We start from the raw sequence: 18,625 nt of genomic DNA, 5'->3' as shown, positions 1-18,625 counted from the left end.
AGAAACAATTGGCTTCTCTCCCCTGAGGTCCAGACATTCTTGAAGGGTTTTTTGCACATCCAACCTCCCTTTGTGCCTCCCACGGCACCTTGGGATCTCAATTTGGTTCTGCACTTCCTACAATTGGACTGGTTTGAACCGTTACAGGAGGTGGATGTAAAGTACCTTACCTGAAAGACCGTCACACTGCTGGCCTTGGTTTCAGTAAGACGTGTGTCAGAACTGGGGGCATTGTCTTACAAGAGCCCCTACTTACATTTCCATGAGGACAGAGCTGAACTCAGGACTCGTCAGCAATTTCTTCCTAAGGTGGTGTCCGCATTTTACATCAACCAACCTATTGTGATTCCAGTTGTTACGGATACCTCTGCTAGTTCAAAGTCTTTGGATGTTGTGAGGGCTTTGAAGGTGTACGTAAAGAGGACAGCTCGTCACAGGAAATCGGACTCACTGTTCATTCTTTATGATCCCAATAAAATTTGGTGTCCTGCTTCAAATCAGTCAATTGCATGCTGGATCAGGCTCACTATCCAGCGTGCTTATTCCACGGCAGGATTGCTGGTTCCAAAATCTGTACAGGCCCACTCTACTAGGTCAGTGGGTTCTTCTTGGGTGGCTGCCCGCGGTGTCTTGGCTATACATCTCTGCCGAGCAGCTACTTGGTCAGGTTCGAACACGTTAGCAAAGTTTTACAAGTTTGATTCTTTGGCCTCTGAGGACCTTCAGTTTGGTCAATCAGTTCTGCAAGAACCTCAGCACTCTCCCACCCGGTTTGGGAGCTTTGGTACTTCCACATGGTACTAAATGGATTCCCAGTATCCCCTAGGACATAAGAGAAAATAGGATTTTAATTACCTACCGGTAAATCCTTTTCTCGTAGTCCGTAGAGGATACTGGGCGCCTGCCCGGTGCCCGGTGCTTCGTTTTTTTCCTGCACTGTTACTTAGTTAAGTATTCTGGTTGGTTCAGCTGTTACTGTTCCTGGTTTCAAGTTTGGTTAGCATGGCTTTCCTCTTGTTTTGTGTGTGCAGGTTCGTAATCTCACCGCTTTCCTTATCTATCCTTCTCAAAGTTTGCCCGTCTCCTCGGGCACAGTTTCCTAGACTGAGTCTGGTAGGAGGGGCATAGAGGGAGGAGCCAGTGCACACTATCAAATTCTTAAAGTGCCCAAGTGCTCCTAGTGGACCAGTCTATAGTATCTATACCCCATAGTACAAAATGGATTCCTATGGGTAAATTTACTAAGATGGGAGATCTATTTAAGATGGGATGTTTCCCATAGCAACCAATCAGATTGTACTTCTCATTTATCTAGCACCCTCTAGAAGATAATACCTGGAATCTGATTGGTTGCTATGGGCAACATCTCATCTTAAATAGAACTGCCATCTTAGTAAATTTACCCCCTAGTATCCCCTACGGCCTACGAGAAAAGGATTTACCGGTGGGTAATTAAAATCCAATTTTTTCTTCTTCCATTTTTGACTTGCATGTTACCCTTTACTTTCATCCTTGTTGTTTTTTTTTTTTTTTATATATATAATTTGTTACTTGCTTCTTTATTTTATGAGTTAGTAACCAAACTCTGGCTGTATTGATTCTTGGCTGCTGTAGCACTCCTCCAGGGGTTGCATTCAGCTGCGTTTTAAGAGAGGAGGAGGCTCGTGTGCAGATCTGGGTGGACTCCCTCCTCTCCACAGCGCCGTAGGCTCTGGCATTGTGCTGTAGTCTACTGTGCATGCCTCTGGAAACATGTCACCCACCATGGCTGAGCTTGCCACGCATTGGACCCGGTGGCGAGCTTAGCTCACCACAGGTTATATTCCCACTAGGGTGGTTGCGTGGACCCACCACCCGAGTGAGAATATGGGTCTGCAGTTGGGATTCCGACCGCCGCTATTTAGCTGCCTGTCAGGATTCCGACATTGGGATCATGAACGCCGGGATCCTGACAGGTAGTATATTAACTGCATACCATATAAAGTGAATAGTTCTGGCATGCAAATGTCTCTGTGTGTAGTTTTTATTTGTCTGTTTTGTAGGGAAATGACGCCCCCTTTCTTATTTGATATTATTTATTGAAGCTAAGGTTTATACTTAATAGTGGGTTTGTGTCCCCTGGCAAAAGAGAGTACTTTTCTTTACTCCATTACTACCCAGGGCAATTTTAAATCAACCGCCGGCCATTCAGTCAATCAGAGCTTGCATACCAGCAGCGGAAGCTGCTGCCGGACCCTGAGCTTTGACTGGCTTATAGACCAGTGGCTGATTTCAGGTAGGAAGCCGCCGGATCCGGGACTGAGGTGCTGCGCTCTCCTCCCCTCACACAGAAGCAGTGGCGCTGCAGCCGCGGGAGCAGCAGGAGAGGCCCACGGCGGTGAGCAGGCTACAGGGGGCACGTGTATCTGGCACTCTGTGGGCACGTGTATCTGGCACTCTGTGGGCACGTGTATCTGGCACTCTGTGGGCACGTTTATCTGGCCCTCTGGGAGCACATGTATCTGGCACTTTGGGGGCACATGTATCTGGCACACTGGCGGCATCTGTATCTGGCACTGTGGGGGGGCACGTGTATCTGGCACTCTGAGGGCATGGGGACATGGCCATTAGGTCGATAACACTTAGGTCGACAGTCATTAGTTCGACCACTATTGGTCGACATGCATTCGCTCGACATGGTCACTAGGTCTACATGTACTAGGTCAACATGGGAAAAGGTTGACATGCTTTTCTTTTCGCTTTTTTATTCATTTTATGAACTTTTTAATACTTTACAATCCACGTGGACTACAATTGGGAACGATAACCTGTGCCAAGCGCAGCGGTAGCAGAGAGAGGCACCTTTCCCAAAGCATGGCAAGCTAAGCGAGCCATGCAAGGGTACACGGTGCACTAATTGGGGTTCTCCGTCACTTTATAAAGAAAACAACACCAAAAAAAGTTTAAAAAAACTCAGGTCGACCTTTTCCTATGTCGACCTTGTTCATGTTGACCTAATGACTGTGTCGAGCTATTTCAGGTGTCTACCTAGTCACTGTCAACCAATAGCGGTCAACCTAATGACTGTCGACCTAAGTGTGGTCTACCTAATGACCCATACCCGGGGTCACGTGTATCTGGCACTGTGGGGGTCACATGTATCTGGCACTGTGGGGAGCATGTATATCTGGCACTTTGTTGGCATGTGTATCTGGCACTCTGGGGGGCACATGTATCTAGCACTGTGGGGGTACGTGTATATGACAATGTGGGGGGTACATGTATCTGGCACTATGGGTGCATGTGTATCTGGCACTGTGGGGGCATGTGTATGTGGCACTGTGGGGGCATGTGTATCGGACAATGTGGGGACATATTATGTGTATCTTGCACTCTGGGGGCACATGTGTCTGAAAATGTGGGTGCATATTATGTGTATCTGACAATGTGGGGGCATATTATGTGTATCTGACAATGTGGGGGCACGTGTATCTGGCACTGTGGGGGAACGTGTATCTGACAGTGAGGTGGCATATTACAGTATGTGTATCTGGCACTGTGGAGGCATATAATGTGTATCTGGCACTGTGGGGGCATATTATGTGTATCTGGCAGTGTGGGGACATGTATATCTGACAATGTGGGGGCATATTATGTGTATCTGGCACTGTGGGGGACACATGTGTAGCTGACAGTGTGGGGTCATATTATAGTATGTGTATCTGGCACTGTGGGGGCATATAATGTGTGTATGGAACTGTTGGGGGCATATAATGTGTATCTGGAACTGTTGAGACATATAATGTGTATCTGGCACTGTGGGGGCATAAAGTATGTATCTGGCACTGTGGGGGCATATAATGTGTATCTGGCAATGTGGGGGCATATAATGTGTATCTAGCACTGTGGGGGCTTATAATGTGTATCTGACACTGTGAGGGCATATAATGTGTATCTGACACTGTGGGGGCATATAATATGTATCTGGCACTGTGGGGGCATATAATGTGTATTTGGCACTGTGGGGGCATATAATGTGTATTTGACACTACTGGGGACGTATGTGTATCTAGCACTGCACTACTGGGGTCATTATGTGTATCTGACACTATACTGGAGACATTATGTATAAAGTACACTACTGTGGGTGCTATGTGTAAGCCTGCTAATTTTGTGTGTGCAGAGGGTGTGTAAAAATATATTTGTTTATATAGAATGATAATATAAAGTTGTGAGGCCGTGCGCATGGGGGGTTGGGGGGGCACTTTGAATTTTCTCGCTCAGGGTGTTAGCAGGCCTGAACCGGCCCTGTTACTACCTAAGGTTTTATTATACATAATAATAAATTGGACATTGTGAAGAGTCATCCCTTATTCCTTCATCCCATTTCCAACCAGTTTATCAGCATTTTCTTACATTTCTCTACTTTATAGAATTTTGCTATACCCTATTCATCCTGTCATTATTGTCTTTTTCTGCTTTAGTCATATGTTTTTTTCAATATTATTGACAATAAACAAAGTATGCCTGCTTTTTTATTTTAGGACCTTGTGTCTAAAATGCTTCATGTAGATCCCCATCAGCGTCTGACTGCATCTCAAGTCTTGCACCACCCTTGGATTGTGAGCAAAGACTATTTGTCACAAGATCAACTAAGCCGTCATGATTTCCACCTTGTGAAGGTCTGTATGTCAGCTCTTCAACCGCACCTGAAAATGTTATCACTTAAAACTTGTATCAAACATTTGTAACCTCAGAGAGTTTTCTGATGATACAGTGTAATATCTACTCAAATCCTGGAATGGGCACATATCTAAATAATGTAATTTGCCTAGCCAGTACTCCTGTTTGCAGGGAATTTGACTCCAAAGATGTATAAAAGCAGTTATCCAGAAAGGGATATTGAGCTAGGGATACTAAATACTGCCTGTGCCCATGAGGCACATTGGGCAGGTATACAGTACAATAATTAATACAGAATAATGCCCCCTAGACCTGACCTAGGCTGCAGATAACTGTGTTCATGGCATCACACTGCTCTAAAGAGCTCAGTCAGAGATGGATGCAGATCGCTGCATACGCAGCCAGATCTGCATCCATCTCCTCACATGCTGGGGGCCGCCCAGCTCAGTGCAAGACTGCCCAGAATGTGTGAGGCCACCTCCCGATCTATCCGCAATTAGATTATGGACACATCGGAACTAAGGTTAACCCTGGTAGCACAGCCTGGCTGCGCTGTCAGGTGGTCGGCCGACATTTTTAAAATCAGAGCGGCTGCATGTGACGTCAAATCCACAAACGCCCGCTACTGTCAGTCACATTGCGGTTGAATCCATCATGGAGTGCGACCGCAGTGTGTGTGCCTGCGCGGCCGATGTGCATGCGCAGTTTGCCTCCATCTGCAAACTGCGCTGTGGGCCGGATCAGCGGCCAACACAGAATCAGACCCTAAGTGAAGATGAGGAGAAATCCCCATGTACTGTAGATGCTATCACAACCCAAACATGTGTAAGTTTAAGAGCATTTACTGTATTAGTTTGATAGCTTAATAAATTGGTAAATGTGTGTGGGTGGCAGTGATTTATTTTCTTAATGAATTTGTTTTTCACAGTGTTAAGGGGGGTACATACTAGCTGATTTCTGCATAAAAAATAACCAATACCGACATTTATGTTATCATTTATTTTTAGCTTGAAATCGGACAGTGTGTATGGGGGTCAGATCGATGAATGATGCGCGCTCCGGAATGTCGCTCAGCGTTCATCAATATTGAGCTGACATGTAGCTCAACCCGTCAATGGGGGTATTTCAGAGTTGATTGCAGCAGCAAATTTATTAGCATGTGCAGAGAGTTAGATTTGGGCGGGTTATTTTGTTTCTGTGCAGGGTAAATACCGGCTGCTTTATTTTTACACTGCAATTTAGATTTAAGTTTGAACACACCACACCCAAATCTAACTCTCTCTGCACATGTTATATCTGCCCCCCCCCCACCTGCAGTGTACATGGGGGGTCATTCCGAGTTGTTCGCTCGGTAAAAATCTTCGCATCGCAGCGATTTTCCGCTTAATGCGCATGCGCAATGTCCGCACTGCGACTGCGCCAAGTAAATGTGCTATGCAGTTAGGATTTTTACTCACGGCTTTTTCATCGTTCTGGCGATCGTAATGTGATTGACAGGAAATGGGTGTTACTGGGCGGAAACAGGCCGTTTTATGGGCGTGTGGGAAAAAACGCTACCGTTTCCGGAAAAAACGCAGGAGTGGCCGGAGAAACGGGGGAGTGTCTGGGCGAACGCTGGGTGTGTTTGTGACGTCAAACCAGGAACGACAAGCACTGAAATGATCGCAGATGCCGAGTAAGTATGAAGCTACTCAGAAACTGCTACGAGGTGTGTAATCGCAATATTGCGAATACATCGTTCGCAATTTTAAGATGCTAAGATTCACTCCCAGTAGGCGGCGGCTTAGCATGAGCAAATCTGCTAAAATCCGCTTGCGAGCGAACAACTCGGAATGACCCCCATGGTTTTCCCCAACTGCTAACAAATTTGCTGCTGCGATCAACTCTGAATTAGGCCCAATGGGGGTCATTCCGAGTTGATCGCTCACTGACGATTTTTGCAGCACAGCGATCATATGAAAAAATGGCATTTATGCGCATGCGTATGGCCCGCAATGCGCACACGCGACGTACGGGTACAAAGCCCTTTGTGGTTGTGCTCAGGTCCTAGCAAAGTTTTTCTTCGCACTGACGGCTGCAAGAAGATTGACAGGAAGGGGGCGTTTCTGGGTGTCAACTGACCGTTTTTAGGGAGTGTTTGCAAAAACGTAGGCGTGGCTGGGCATTCGCTGGGTGGGTGTATGACGTCAAATCCGGACACGAATAGGCTGAAGTGATCGCAAGCGCTGAGTAGGTTCAGAGCTACTCTGAAACTGCACAAACTGTTTTTGCAGAGCTCGGCTGCACAAGCGTTCACACTTCTGCTAAGCTAAAATACACTCCCCAGTGGGCGGCGTTATAGCGTTTGCACGGCTGCTAAAATTAGCGAGCGATCAACTCGGAATGACCCCCAATGTCGGGCTGAGCTGCATGTTCAGGAATGACGGCGATGACATCACTGAACATTATCGTTGAATGATACCGTTCAGTGTGTACGCACTATATCGTTGAACGCTATATTGTTCAATGATATAGTCATTCATCGCCGCCATTCCGCAGTCAGGTATTGTGTACCCGCCTTTAGTGTTTTTATTGTGCAGCATTTTTTGCAGGTACGCTACAGGTCCCAATGGTCCCTAGATGCTAGGGCATGCTGGTACTTGTGGTTCTATAGGTACCAGCCACTTTGGAACCATATCTAAACTGTTTAGGTCTGCCAGACCTTGCAGGGACCAGTAGTGCATCAGAAAAAAATTAAAAAAATTAACTCCTAACGTTCACCCATATTTCTCTTACGTCCTAGTGGATACTGGGGAATACTAGATTACATGGGTATAGTTCGGGTCCACTGGAGCATGGCACTTTAAGAAATGAATAGTGTGTCCTGGCTCCTCCCCTCTATGCGCCTCCTAGTAGACTCAGTTTAGAAAATGTGCCCAAGGAGCCGAGTGTATTTTGTTTGCTCTCAAGAGAGTTTTCTTCAGAAATGTATTTTAGTTTATTGTTTTCAGGCACACTGGTTGGCAACCAGTCTGCCTGCGTTGTGGGACTTAAGGGGGACACCGAACCAACTTCCTTAGAGTTAATGGTTCGTCATCCCAGCTGACAGGACACTGAGCTCCTGAGGTGATGTTCTCACACTCCCAGAGGGTGAGTCCACGCCGGCAGCATGCCGCCACCCCTTAACAGATGTCGAAGACAGACGTGGTGCGGTGAGTGTTACACTGGGGTTAGCGGGTCCCCAGTGCATGAGGGTCAGTGTTCACCAGGCTCAGGGACGTGGTGCACACTGACTTCCCAGACTGGCAACATGGTAAACGGGGGCTATATTCTCTTGTTTTACACACAGTATAAGGAGAAGCCAGTATAAAAATAATGCAGGGACCACGTGCCATTATGGGGGCAGGGCTTCCCGGAGAGCGGGACCAGAAGCCAAACGGCCCCATTTCCTGCTGCTGCACAGGCTGCACGAGGAGACTGCTCCTCCAGGACCCACTGAATCACCATTATAAACTGGTACTGGGGGTTATAGTGAGGGGGGAGCTCATTATCAGCAGTTTTACCGTTGTGTGAACAATTACTCTCACAGGTCACCCAGTGTGGCGCTGCTCAGTCTGTGGTGTAGTGTGCTGGTTCCATATCTCTCTGTGTCCCTCCATTCAGGGTAGTGTGGGTTAGTGGGCATATCTCACTAATACTGCTGTGTTTTTCATACTAATCTGTGTACTTTCTGCTCAAGCATATCTGCTAATAAGTCTGTTAATGCTCAATTCCTTCACAAGGTAGTGATGTGCAGGCACCAGAGTAGATGGAATCATTTAAAACTATGATTTCCAATATTATCTTAGCTGTGGCTAAGCAAGAAAGGCAAGCCCTGAAACAAACTATGGACATGTTTATGGTAATTGCTGCAAACCACAGGCAGGCTCTTCAGCCCCCCCCCCCCCCCCCCCCTGTCGGTCTCTCACAAACGCACTCTCCCTCAATTGTTACAATCTGACTCTGACTCGGAACTACCAAAGCTTAATGAGGGAGAGGCTGAGGTGGACGGGGATGATTCCCTATCCCCGGGTGATTATAGCCCTCATTTATGCCATTAGAGAGGTGCTTAATATCCCTAATAAGGAGGAAGAGCAGGCAGAGGAATCATATTTTAATGTGAAGCCAAAGTCCTCTGAAACCGTTCCGGTTTCTAAAGAATTAGATTCCCTGGCCAGGGCAGCATGGATTAATCCTGAAAAGAAATGTATTACCCCTAAATGGGTGTTAAATTAATTCCCCTTCCCTACAGAGGATAGTAAAGTCTGGGAAATCCCGCCGACAGTGGATACCTCTGTGTCCAGGCTGTCACGTAAGATAGTTTTACCTGTACCCGGGGCTGTATCCCTTACACACTCAGCTGATCGCAAAATTGAAACCACTCTTAAATCAATTTATACTGCAGCAGGTGTAGCCCAACGCCCTACCATAGTATGCGGCTGGATTTCTAGAGCCATGGTAAAATGGTCTGATGAAATTTTGAAATGGTTGCTCACACTACCTCAAGAAGAGATAGTTACATTAATACAACACATCCAGGATGCTGGAAACTTTTTGAGTGAAGTTGTTAAGGAACATAGTATCATTAATGGCCATACCACTGCTAAGGCAGTATCGGCTCGTAGAGCCCTGTGGCTGCCTCAATTATCAGAGGATGCTGATTCCAAAAAAGGAGTTGAAAACCTTCCTTTTACATTTGATGCCTAGTTTGGAGAATAAGTGAACAAGTGGATATCTCAGGTAACTGCAGGTAAATCTACATATCTGCCGTCTGCTCTGCCACCTGCTAGGCGTCACTATCCTGGACCCTGCCTGCAGTCCTTCCAGGTGGGCAGATGCAGAGGCAGGGCCAGAGGTGCCTTCAGTGCTGCTAGTGGATCTTGCGGTAAGTCCCGTAAACCAGCTGCTGCTGGACCTGCAGACCAGGCCTTAGGATCCTCTTCCACGAAGCTCTCCGCGTGACAATTGGCCCCAGCAGCAAGGTGACTTTCAGGTAGGTGCTCGCCTTCAACACTTCGCCCACATATGGGCAGAGTCCTGCCGGGAACCTTGGGTGAGGGACCTCATATCCAAGGATACCGGCTGCAATTACAGGAAATCCCTCCTCTCAGATTCTTCAGGTCAGGCTTACCGGCTTCACAGGAAGCCAGGGTTTCCTTACAGCAGGCAGTGCAAAAGCTGCTTTCTACAGGAGTTACTGTTCCAGTGCCTCCTCAGTTGCACACAAAGGGGTTTTACTCAAGTCTCTTTGTGGTTCCAAAGCTAGATGGCTTGGTAAGACCTATTTTGAATCTCAAATCCTTGAACCCGTATCTTCGGGTGTTCAAATTTAAGATGGAATCTCTAAGAGCAGTGATAGCAAATCTGGAGGAGGGGGAGTTTCTGGTGTCCCTGGATATCAGATGCATACCTGCATATCCCAATTTGGCCCCCTTATCAAACATTCCTCAGGTTCGCAATACTGGACAAGCATTACCAGTTTCAGGCCTTACCCTTCGGTTTTCTTCACAGCCCCAAGGGTATTCCCAAAGGTTATGGTGGAAATGATGATACAACTGTACATGAGGGGTGTCCAAATAATTCCGTACCTGGACGATCTCCTGATAAAGGCGGTGTCCAGGGAACAGCTTCTGCACAGCATCGACTTGACTACTCGTTTACTTACGGAGCATGGATGGATACTCAATTTCCAGAAATTTCACCTTTAACCGTCTCAGGGAATTCAGTTCCTGGGGAGATCCTGGATATGGTGTCTCAGAAGGTCTACCTTCCCAGGGACAAGGACTTGACTATGCAGTCTATGGTCTGGATGGTTCTGAAACCTCATGTGGTCTCAATTCACCTTAGTATTCACTTGCTGTGCAAGATGGTGGCCTCCTACAAGGCAATAAAGTATGGCAGGTTCCATGCGCGACCGTTTCAGCTGGATTTGTTGGACAAATGGTTGGGATCTCATCTGCACATGCATCAGCATATAACCCTGTCACCAAAAGCACGGATATCCCTACTATGGTGGCTACAAGTTTCCCATCTGATAGAGGGTCGGAGTTTGCACACCCTATCCTGGATGCTGTTGACAACGGATGTCAGCCTCCGGGGTTAGGGGCTGTGACTCAAGGGGCGCAGTTCCAGGGGACGTGGTCCTTTCAGGAATCTGCTCTTCCAATCAACATCCTGGAACTCAGGGCGATTTACAATACTCTCATACAGGCCTCATCCCTCCTTCGGAATCAGGCCATCCAGGTGCAGTCGGACAACGCCACGGCAGTACCGTACATCAACCGACAGGGAGGAACCAGAAGCAGGGCCGCAATGCGAGAGGTGTCAAGAATACTCCTTTGGGCGGAAGCCAACACAAAGGCCATCTCCGCAGTGTACTTTGCAGGAGTGGACAACTAGGAAGCAGACTTCCTAAGCAGGCATGACCTCCATCCGGGGGAATGGGGCCTCCCCCCTCAGGTGTATCAACAACTCGTTCACCGGTGGGGTTGTCCACAGATAGACCTGCTGGCTTCTCATCTCAACAAGATGCTCTGTCTTTACTGCTTCAGAACGAGGGACCCGCAGGCGGTTGCGGTAAACGCTCTGACGATGCTGTGGAATTACTACTTCGTTTACCTGTTTCCTCCGATTCCTCTAATCTCAAGAGTTCTGAAAAGACTCAAAAAGGAAAGAGTTTAGGCAATTCTCATTGCCCGGATTGGCCATGGCGGGCCTGGTATGCGGACCTCCTGACCCTGTCGTTAGAGGATCCCTGGCCTCTGCCGCTCCTCAAGGACCTTCTTCAACAAGGACCGTTTGTCTATCCAGACTTACAGCAGCTACATTTGATGGCTTGGAAGTTGAGAGGGAGATTTTAACCAGGAAGGGTCTTCCCTCCAAGGTGGTTTTCACTATGGTTCAGGCCCATAAGGCGGTTACCTCCAAACATTACCACCGTATTTGGAAGAAGTATGTTTCTTAGTGTGAGGGTTGAAAATGTTCTTCTGTGGAATTCTGTCAGGGCAGGTATCTAATGTTCCTGCAAGCAGGAGTGGATAAGGGCCGACGATTAGGCTCCATTAAGGTTCAGATCTTGGCTCTCTCTATCTTCTTACAGAAACAACTGGTGGTACTTCCTGAAGTACAGACCATTCTTAAGGGGGTGTGGCACATTCAGCCACCCTTTGTTCCTCCCACTGCTCCGTGGGACCTCAATGTGGTGTTGACCTTTCTCCAGTTGGATTGCTTTAAACCCTTGCAGAGGGTTGACTTGAAATACTTGACGTGTAGGACTGTTATGTTACTGGCCTTGGCTTCAGCCAGACGTGTGTCGGAATTGGGGGGCCTTGTCCTCTAAGAGCCCTTACTTGGTGTTTCACGAGGATAGGGCGAAGCTCAGAACTCGCCCACAGTTTTTGCCGAAAGTGGTATCGGCCTTTCATGTAAATCAACCTATTGTGGTTCCAGTTTTATCAGACAGTTGCTCCAAAGTCCCTGGATGTTGTAAGGGCTTTCAGGATTTAAGTCAAAAGGACGGCTCGTCACAGGAAGTCTGACTCGCATTTTGTCCTTTATGATGCTACGAAAATTGGTCACTCTGCCCCCAAGCAGTTCATTGCTCGTTGGCTCAAATTGACTATTCAGCAAGCCTATACTTCGGCAGCTCTGCTGCTGCCGAGTTCTATTCTGGCCCACTCCACGAGGTCCGTGGGTTCTTCTTGGGCAGCTGCCCGGGGTGTCTCGGCCTTACAGTTGTGCCGGGCAGCTACTTGGTCCGGTGTGAACACCTTTGTTAAGTTCTACAGGTTTGACACCTTGGCCAAAGATGACCTTCAGGTTGGTCAGGCGGTTTTGCAGGGGTCTCAGCACTCTCCCACCCGTTCTGGGAGCTTTGGGACGTCCCCATGGTAATCTAGTATTCACTAGGACATAAGAGAAAATAGGTATTTAGTACCTACCAGTAATTTCTTTTCTCATAGTCCGCCGTGGATACTGGGCGCCCGCCTCTGTGCTTCGTTTTCCTGCTTACCTGGTAGTAAGTGTTATGGTTGGGTTTGCTGTTGCTTCCCTGTTCCATGTTTGATTAGCGTTGCTGTCCTTCTATAGTTGGCGTTGCTTTCCTCTGTTTTGGTTAGCTCTGCTATCTTATTGTTGTGTGTTGGTTCGTTACCTCACCGCTTTATGGGGGTCATTCCGAGATGATCGCTCGCTAGCTGTTTTTAGCAGCCGTGCAAATGCTACGCCGCTGCCCACTGGGAGAGTATTTTAGCTTAGCAGAAGTGCGAACGGTTGTATCGCAGAGAGCCTGCAAAAAAATGTTGGTGTAGTTTTAGAGTAGCTCAAAACCTACTCAGCACTTGTGATCACTTCAGACTATTCAATTTCCGGATTTGACGTCACACACCCGCCCAGCGTTCACCCAGCCATGCCTGCGTTTTCCCTGGCATGCCTGCGTTTTTCCGAACACTCCCTGAAAACGGTCAGTTGCCACCCAGAAACGCCCACTTCATGTCAATCACTCTGCGGCAGCCAGTGCGACTGAAATGCATCGCTAGACCCTGTGCAAAACTGCATCGTTCGTTGTGCCCGTACGTCGCATGTGCGCATTGCGCTGCATGCGCAGAACTGCAATTTTTTAGCCTGATTGCTGCGCTGCAAACAAATACAGTTAGCGAACTAATCAGAATGACCACCTATGTGTTATATCCTTCTCTCAAAGTATGTCCGTCTCCTCGGGCACAGTTTCCTAGACTGAGTCTGCTAGGAGGGGCATAGAAGGGGGGAGCTAGCACACACGGGCCCTCATTCCGAGTTGTTCGCTCGCAAGCTGCTTTTAGCAGCATTGCACACGCTAAGCCGCCGCCAACTGGGAGTGAATCTTAGCTTCTTAAAATTGCGAACGAAAGATTCTCTAAATTGCGACTACACACCTCTTAGCAGTTTCTGAGTAGCTCCAGACTTACTCGGCATCTGCGATCAGTTCAGTGCTTGTCGTTCCTGGTTTGACGTCACAAACACACCCAGCGTTCGCCCAGACACTCCTCCGTTTCTCCAGCCACTCCCGCGTTTTTCCCAGAAACGGTAGCGTTTTTTCCCACACGCCCATAAAACGGCCTGTTTCCGCCCAGAAACACCCACTTCCTGTCAATCACACTCCGATCGCCTGAACGAAGAAAAAGCCGTGAGTAAAATACCTAACTGTATAGCAAATTTACTTGGCGCAGTCGCAGTGCGAACATTGCGCATGCGCACTAAGCGGAAAATCGCTGCGATGCGAAGAAATTTACCGAGCGAACAACTCGGAATGACCCCCACTATTCATTTCTTAAAGTGCCAGGCTCCAGTGAACCTGATCTATACCCATGGTAATTTAGTATTCCCCAGTATCCACTACGGACTATGAGAAAAGGAATTACCGGTAGGTATTAAATTCCTTTTTTCGTTCATGTTTTGTTTGCAACTTGTTCCTCTATGCTTAGGAAATTCAGCAACATGCAGTCAGCCTACTCTATGATCATGGGTGTTTATTCTGTATGTAAAGATATATATAACTCAGTATATACTGTAAATGAAGCTTAAACTTCCGCGAGGTAATCCTGAATTAGAACTATTGTAAAAAAAAACTTTTATGGGGAGATGTATCAAACCTTGGCTGTGTTTATAAAATGACTACTAGGAGCTGATTGTTTGGTACTTTATATCACACCACATTATCTCTCTCCTAGGTTTGATATATCTCCCCCTTAGTATGCAAAATGCCAACTCACTTGGTAATGGACCTACCATAGATAAATATTTTGTCAATGGCTGCGGTACTTGGTCATTCTTTGCTTTAGCCTTCTTCAGGGTTTTTCTGGTGAATATTAGTTTTTAGGGGACAGATTATATACATTAATATATAAATTGTGGGATGATATCTGGATCCCAGCGCTTGGGATGCGACAATCAGAATACCGACATCGGCATCCCAACACTCATTATCCCGACACCTACTAGGTAAATATTCTATCCCTACTCCTCTAACTCTAACCCTTCTTTCCCGCAGCCTGATCCTAATCCTCCCACTCCCGCTCCCTAACAATAACCCTCCCTCGTGGTGCCTAACCCTAACCCTCCCTCCCTGTAGCAAAAAACCTAACCCTGCCTCGTGGTGCCTAACCCTAACCCTCCCTCACTGCAGCCCAAACCTAACCCTCCCTCGTGGTGCCTAACCCTAACCCTCCCTCCCTGCAGCCCAAACCTAACCCTCCCTGGTGGTGCCTAACCCTAACCCTCCCTCACTGCAGCCCAAACCTAACCCTCCCTCACTGCAGCCCAAACCTAACCCTCCCTTGTGGTGCCTAACCCTAACCCTCCCTCCCTGCAGCCCAAACCTAACCCTCCTTGGTGGTGCCTAACCCTAACCCTCCCTCACTGCAGCCCAAACCTAACCCTCCCTCACTGCAGGCCAAACCTAACCCTCCCTCGTGGTGCCTAACCCTAACTCTCCCTCCCTGCAGGCCAAACCTAACCCTCCCTCGTGGTGCCTAACCCTAACCCTCCCTCCCTGCAGCCCAAACCTAACCCTCACTCCCTGCAGCCCAAACCTAACCCTGCCTCGTGGTGCCTAACCCTAACCCTCCATCCCTGCAGCCCAAACCTAACCCTCCCTGGTGGTGCCTAACCCTAACCCTCCCTCCAGCCCAAACCTAACCCCCCCTGGTGGTGCCTAACCCTCCCTCCCTCCCTGCAGCCCAAACCTAACCCTCCCTCCCTGCAGCCCAAACCTAACCCTGCCTCGTGGTGCCTAACCCTAACCCTCCATCCCTGCAGCCCAAACCTAACCCTCCCTCATGGTGCCTAACCCTAACCCTCCGTCACTGCAGCCTAACCAGTATCATTCGTACTGTATATTGTTTGGAAGTAGCAATTTCTTCTCCTTATCACATGAAAGAGTTCTATATATATGCCATAATAACCAAACGTGTGAAATGATTAAAATCACCATTACCTCTAAAAACTACACCATAAGCATTCCCTCTTTGTTTTTTTTTCATATACAGTATATATTTGCTGCAGTCATTCATTCATTAACTTAAAGCATTGCCATGTAATTGATGTTATATGCATGTATTTGCAGGCTGCAGTGGAAGCTACATATTATGCATTGCACCATAGGCCTCAAGCACCAAAACTGGAACCAGTGAATTCTTCCATTCTGGCTAAGAGGAGAAGCTTGAACAGAGTAACTTCTACACGATTGTAGGGATGTAATAGTCATAAACCTATACCCCTTTCACATCGCAAAAATAACCTGGTATCGACCCGGCATATTGTGAAAGGGCCCATGGAGAATTCTCGGGTGACCTGACCCTGTTATTTCCGGGTTGAATACTGGGTCAGTGGCAGAGTGAACGGGTTCCCAGGCTGGTGCGACCCAGGACCCGTTCACTACATAGGGAGAGGCGGCGCGGAGTTGAGCTCATTTACCAGTGACCCCTCCGTCCCAGCTGCCGGCTCTGCCCCCGCCGCTATGCAACCCGACCCAGAAGACTGCTGTTAGGGTCCAATGCCAGAACCTATCTCGGAAGGACACGTTTTCAATTCCAGGGTGGGATCTGGCAATGAAGATGTGAAAGGGGTATTACTGTATCATTTGTAGCCTCTGTATTAGAAATAAGCACAAAAAGTACCTTTATATGTGTCAGGATATTTTGTATGATTTACAGTAGTTAAAAAAGTTGTCTTATTTACAACTGTTCAAATGTGTTTGTTCCAGTTCACAATGTGCCAATATACTCTGCTTCTCACCTAAATGGAAAACCAGCAAGCTGTTAAAATTGTCTGTTTAAATTAAAGAAAGAGAATCCATTTGATGTAAATTAGTGGTTGGAAAATGTAGAGCAAAAACATGCAAATGGAAATCGCTAACATTTTTATTGTAGATAGTAAAGGTCATTTGCAAACTGCAAAATATGCATACACAATTCAAGTCACATAGAATTGGACATACAGTAACACAATCAGGCCCTTACAGCTATGAGACCTCTTTCAAAACAGGTGTGGTCTGGTTGCATAAGAGAATGGCCCTCATTCCGAGTTGTTCGCTCGCTAGCTACTTTTAGCAGAAATGCAAACACAAAGCCGCCGCCCTCTGGGAGTGTATCTTAGCATAGCAGAATTGCTAACGAAAGATTAGCAATTCTGCTAATATTAGCAGAATTGCTAACGAAAGCAATTTCCTTGCAGTTTCTGAGTAGCTCCAGACCTACTCCTAGATTGCGATCACCTCAGTCCGTTTAGTTCCTGGTTTGACGTCGCAAACACGCCCTGCGTCCGACCAGCCACTCGTCCGTTTCTCCAGCCACTCCTGCGTTTTTACCTGGCACGCCTGCGTTTTTTTAGCACACTCCCTGAAAACGGCCAGTTTCCGCCCAGAAACACCCACTTCCTGTCAATCAGCAGAGCGATTGAAAAGCTTTGTTCGCCTGTGAGTAAAATAGCATAGTTTTGTGTAAATTTGCTTAGCACGTGCGCCCTGCTGTGCATACGCATGCGCAGAACTGCCGGATTTTAGTCTATTAGCAATTCTGCTAAAATTAGCAGCGAGCGAATAACTCGGAATGAGGGCCCATGTGCACAATGCACCTCCAGTCTGTTCTGTGGGCCTAATTCAGACTGGATCGCTGCAGCGGCAGCGATCGCAGTCTGAAGCCCTTTGGGGAGTGCACGCGTACCGCGGGAGGCCCAGTGAGATGCTAAAAGCATGACGTCACATGCAGCCGCTGCGACCCGGGCCGCTGCGGGTAGCCGCCTGCCAGCACAGCTAGGCTGTGCAGGCAGGGAGCTACTCGCCGGGTGCAAAGGCATCGTCGCGGTTCGATGATTTTGCACTCGTGCGCAGGTGGGACAGGGCCTGACATGCGGGGCGCACTAACCCTGTGCTGGGCGGCCCTCCGCATATCTGAGTAACTGATCATAGATGTGCTAAATTTAGCACATCTACGATCAGATCTGAATCACCCCCTGTGTACCGCCCCTTTTGGAGTAATCAGTGTGACTTGAACATGCTCATGGTTAGCTTTATAAATTGTACTTCAAAGTTCACCCTACTTCTACTTCATTAGCACCATTCATTAACTTCAACTTTTCTACTTTTTTTTTTCTTCTAAATATGCTGATTCCTTCATTCACATTCGCTTGATGCCTAGTTTAATTGCGGGTACACACTGCGGATAGCAGGCGTGTGGGACATTACCCACCACACTGGGGGGTCAAAGGGGACACCTGTACTGGGCCCCAAGTATTAGAGGGGCCCCAAAGATATGCTGCTTAGTGCCCTGCAGGGATGTGAGCCGTCTTGTCCAAATAGGGCAGCGAGCTATAGGTGGTGTGGCTGCAGCCTTAGAGTGACAGGAGCTTCTCACACACAGTGACTGTGTCCGCGCAAGTATGTGCCCACTCTTCAGGGTCCAGATCTGTTGCAGGCAATTACAGGACATGGCAGCAGCTCTGCTGGCAAGGATTCCCATGCTGTGCACCGGTCCTTATCATTGGGGAGAGACAGATTGTGGGGTGTGTATTTATATATTTGAATAAATAAATAAATATATATATTTATTTAGTAACATATTAATACATAATGCACCAAATTCTGCTGCGCTTTAAGATAGATAGATAAATAATCTGAAGAGGCCCCAGAGATATCACTGTATGGGGCCCCAAGATTTCTGTTGTAGGCCCTGAATGTCCCACATGCCAGCTGCCCACTAGGACATTGCCACTTGCCAGTGCTTAAGCACTTTTTATCATTAGAAAAGAGTGATACATCTCCTATGACTTATAGATAAATGGGCCCAAAAGTGTGTTACATAATGTCTAGTGCAGTTGCATACAGCCTGAGCTGTCATCTTCTGTTCTGCCAGCAGAGGGAGCATTGAAACACTTTGGACTTAAAACTAAAGGTGCAAAAAGAACAATGGTG

General features: G+C 47.6%; 1 protein-coding gene across 1 annotated transcript in view; it reads left to right on the top strand.

The window, feature by feature from the left end:
* RPS6KA2 (ribosomal protein S6 kinase A2) overlaps nucleotides 1-16,523 on the top strand; it is a 349,845-nt gene extending 333,322 nt beyond the window's left edge. Inside the window, exons 20-21 of the mRNA XM_063917551.1 lie at nucleotides 4,524-4,661; nucleotides 15,782-16,523. Coding sequence (XP_063773621.1) covers nucleotides 4,524-4,661; nucleotides 15,782-15,907 — 264 coding nt within the window. The 3' untranslated portion in view covers nucleotides 15,908-16,523. The remainder of the gene's footprint in view (nucleotides 1-4,523; nucleotides 4,662-15,781) is intronic.
* Nucleotides 16,524-18,625: the final 2,102 nt, after the last annotated feature.

This window comes from Pseudophryne corroboree, chromosome 4 (genome assembly GCF_028390025.1).
Source record: "Pseudophryne corroboree isolate aPseCor3 chromosome 4, aPseCor3.hap2, whole genome shotgun sequence".
Classification (NCBI taxonomy): domain Eukaryota; kingdom Metazoa; phylum Chordata; class Amphibia; order Anura; family Myobatrachidae; genus Pseudophryne; species Pseudophryne corroboree.
This window is presented reverse-complemented; position numbering and strand designations above follow the sequence as displayed.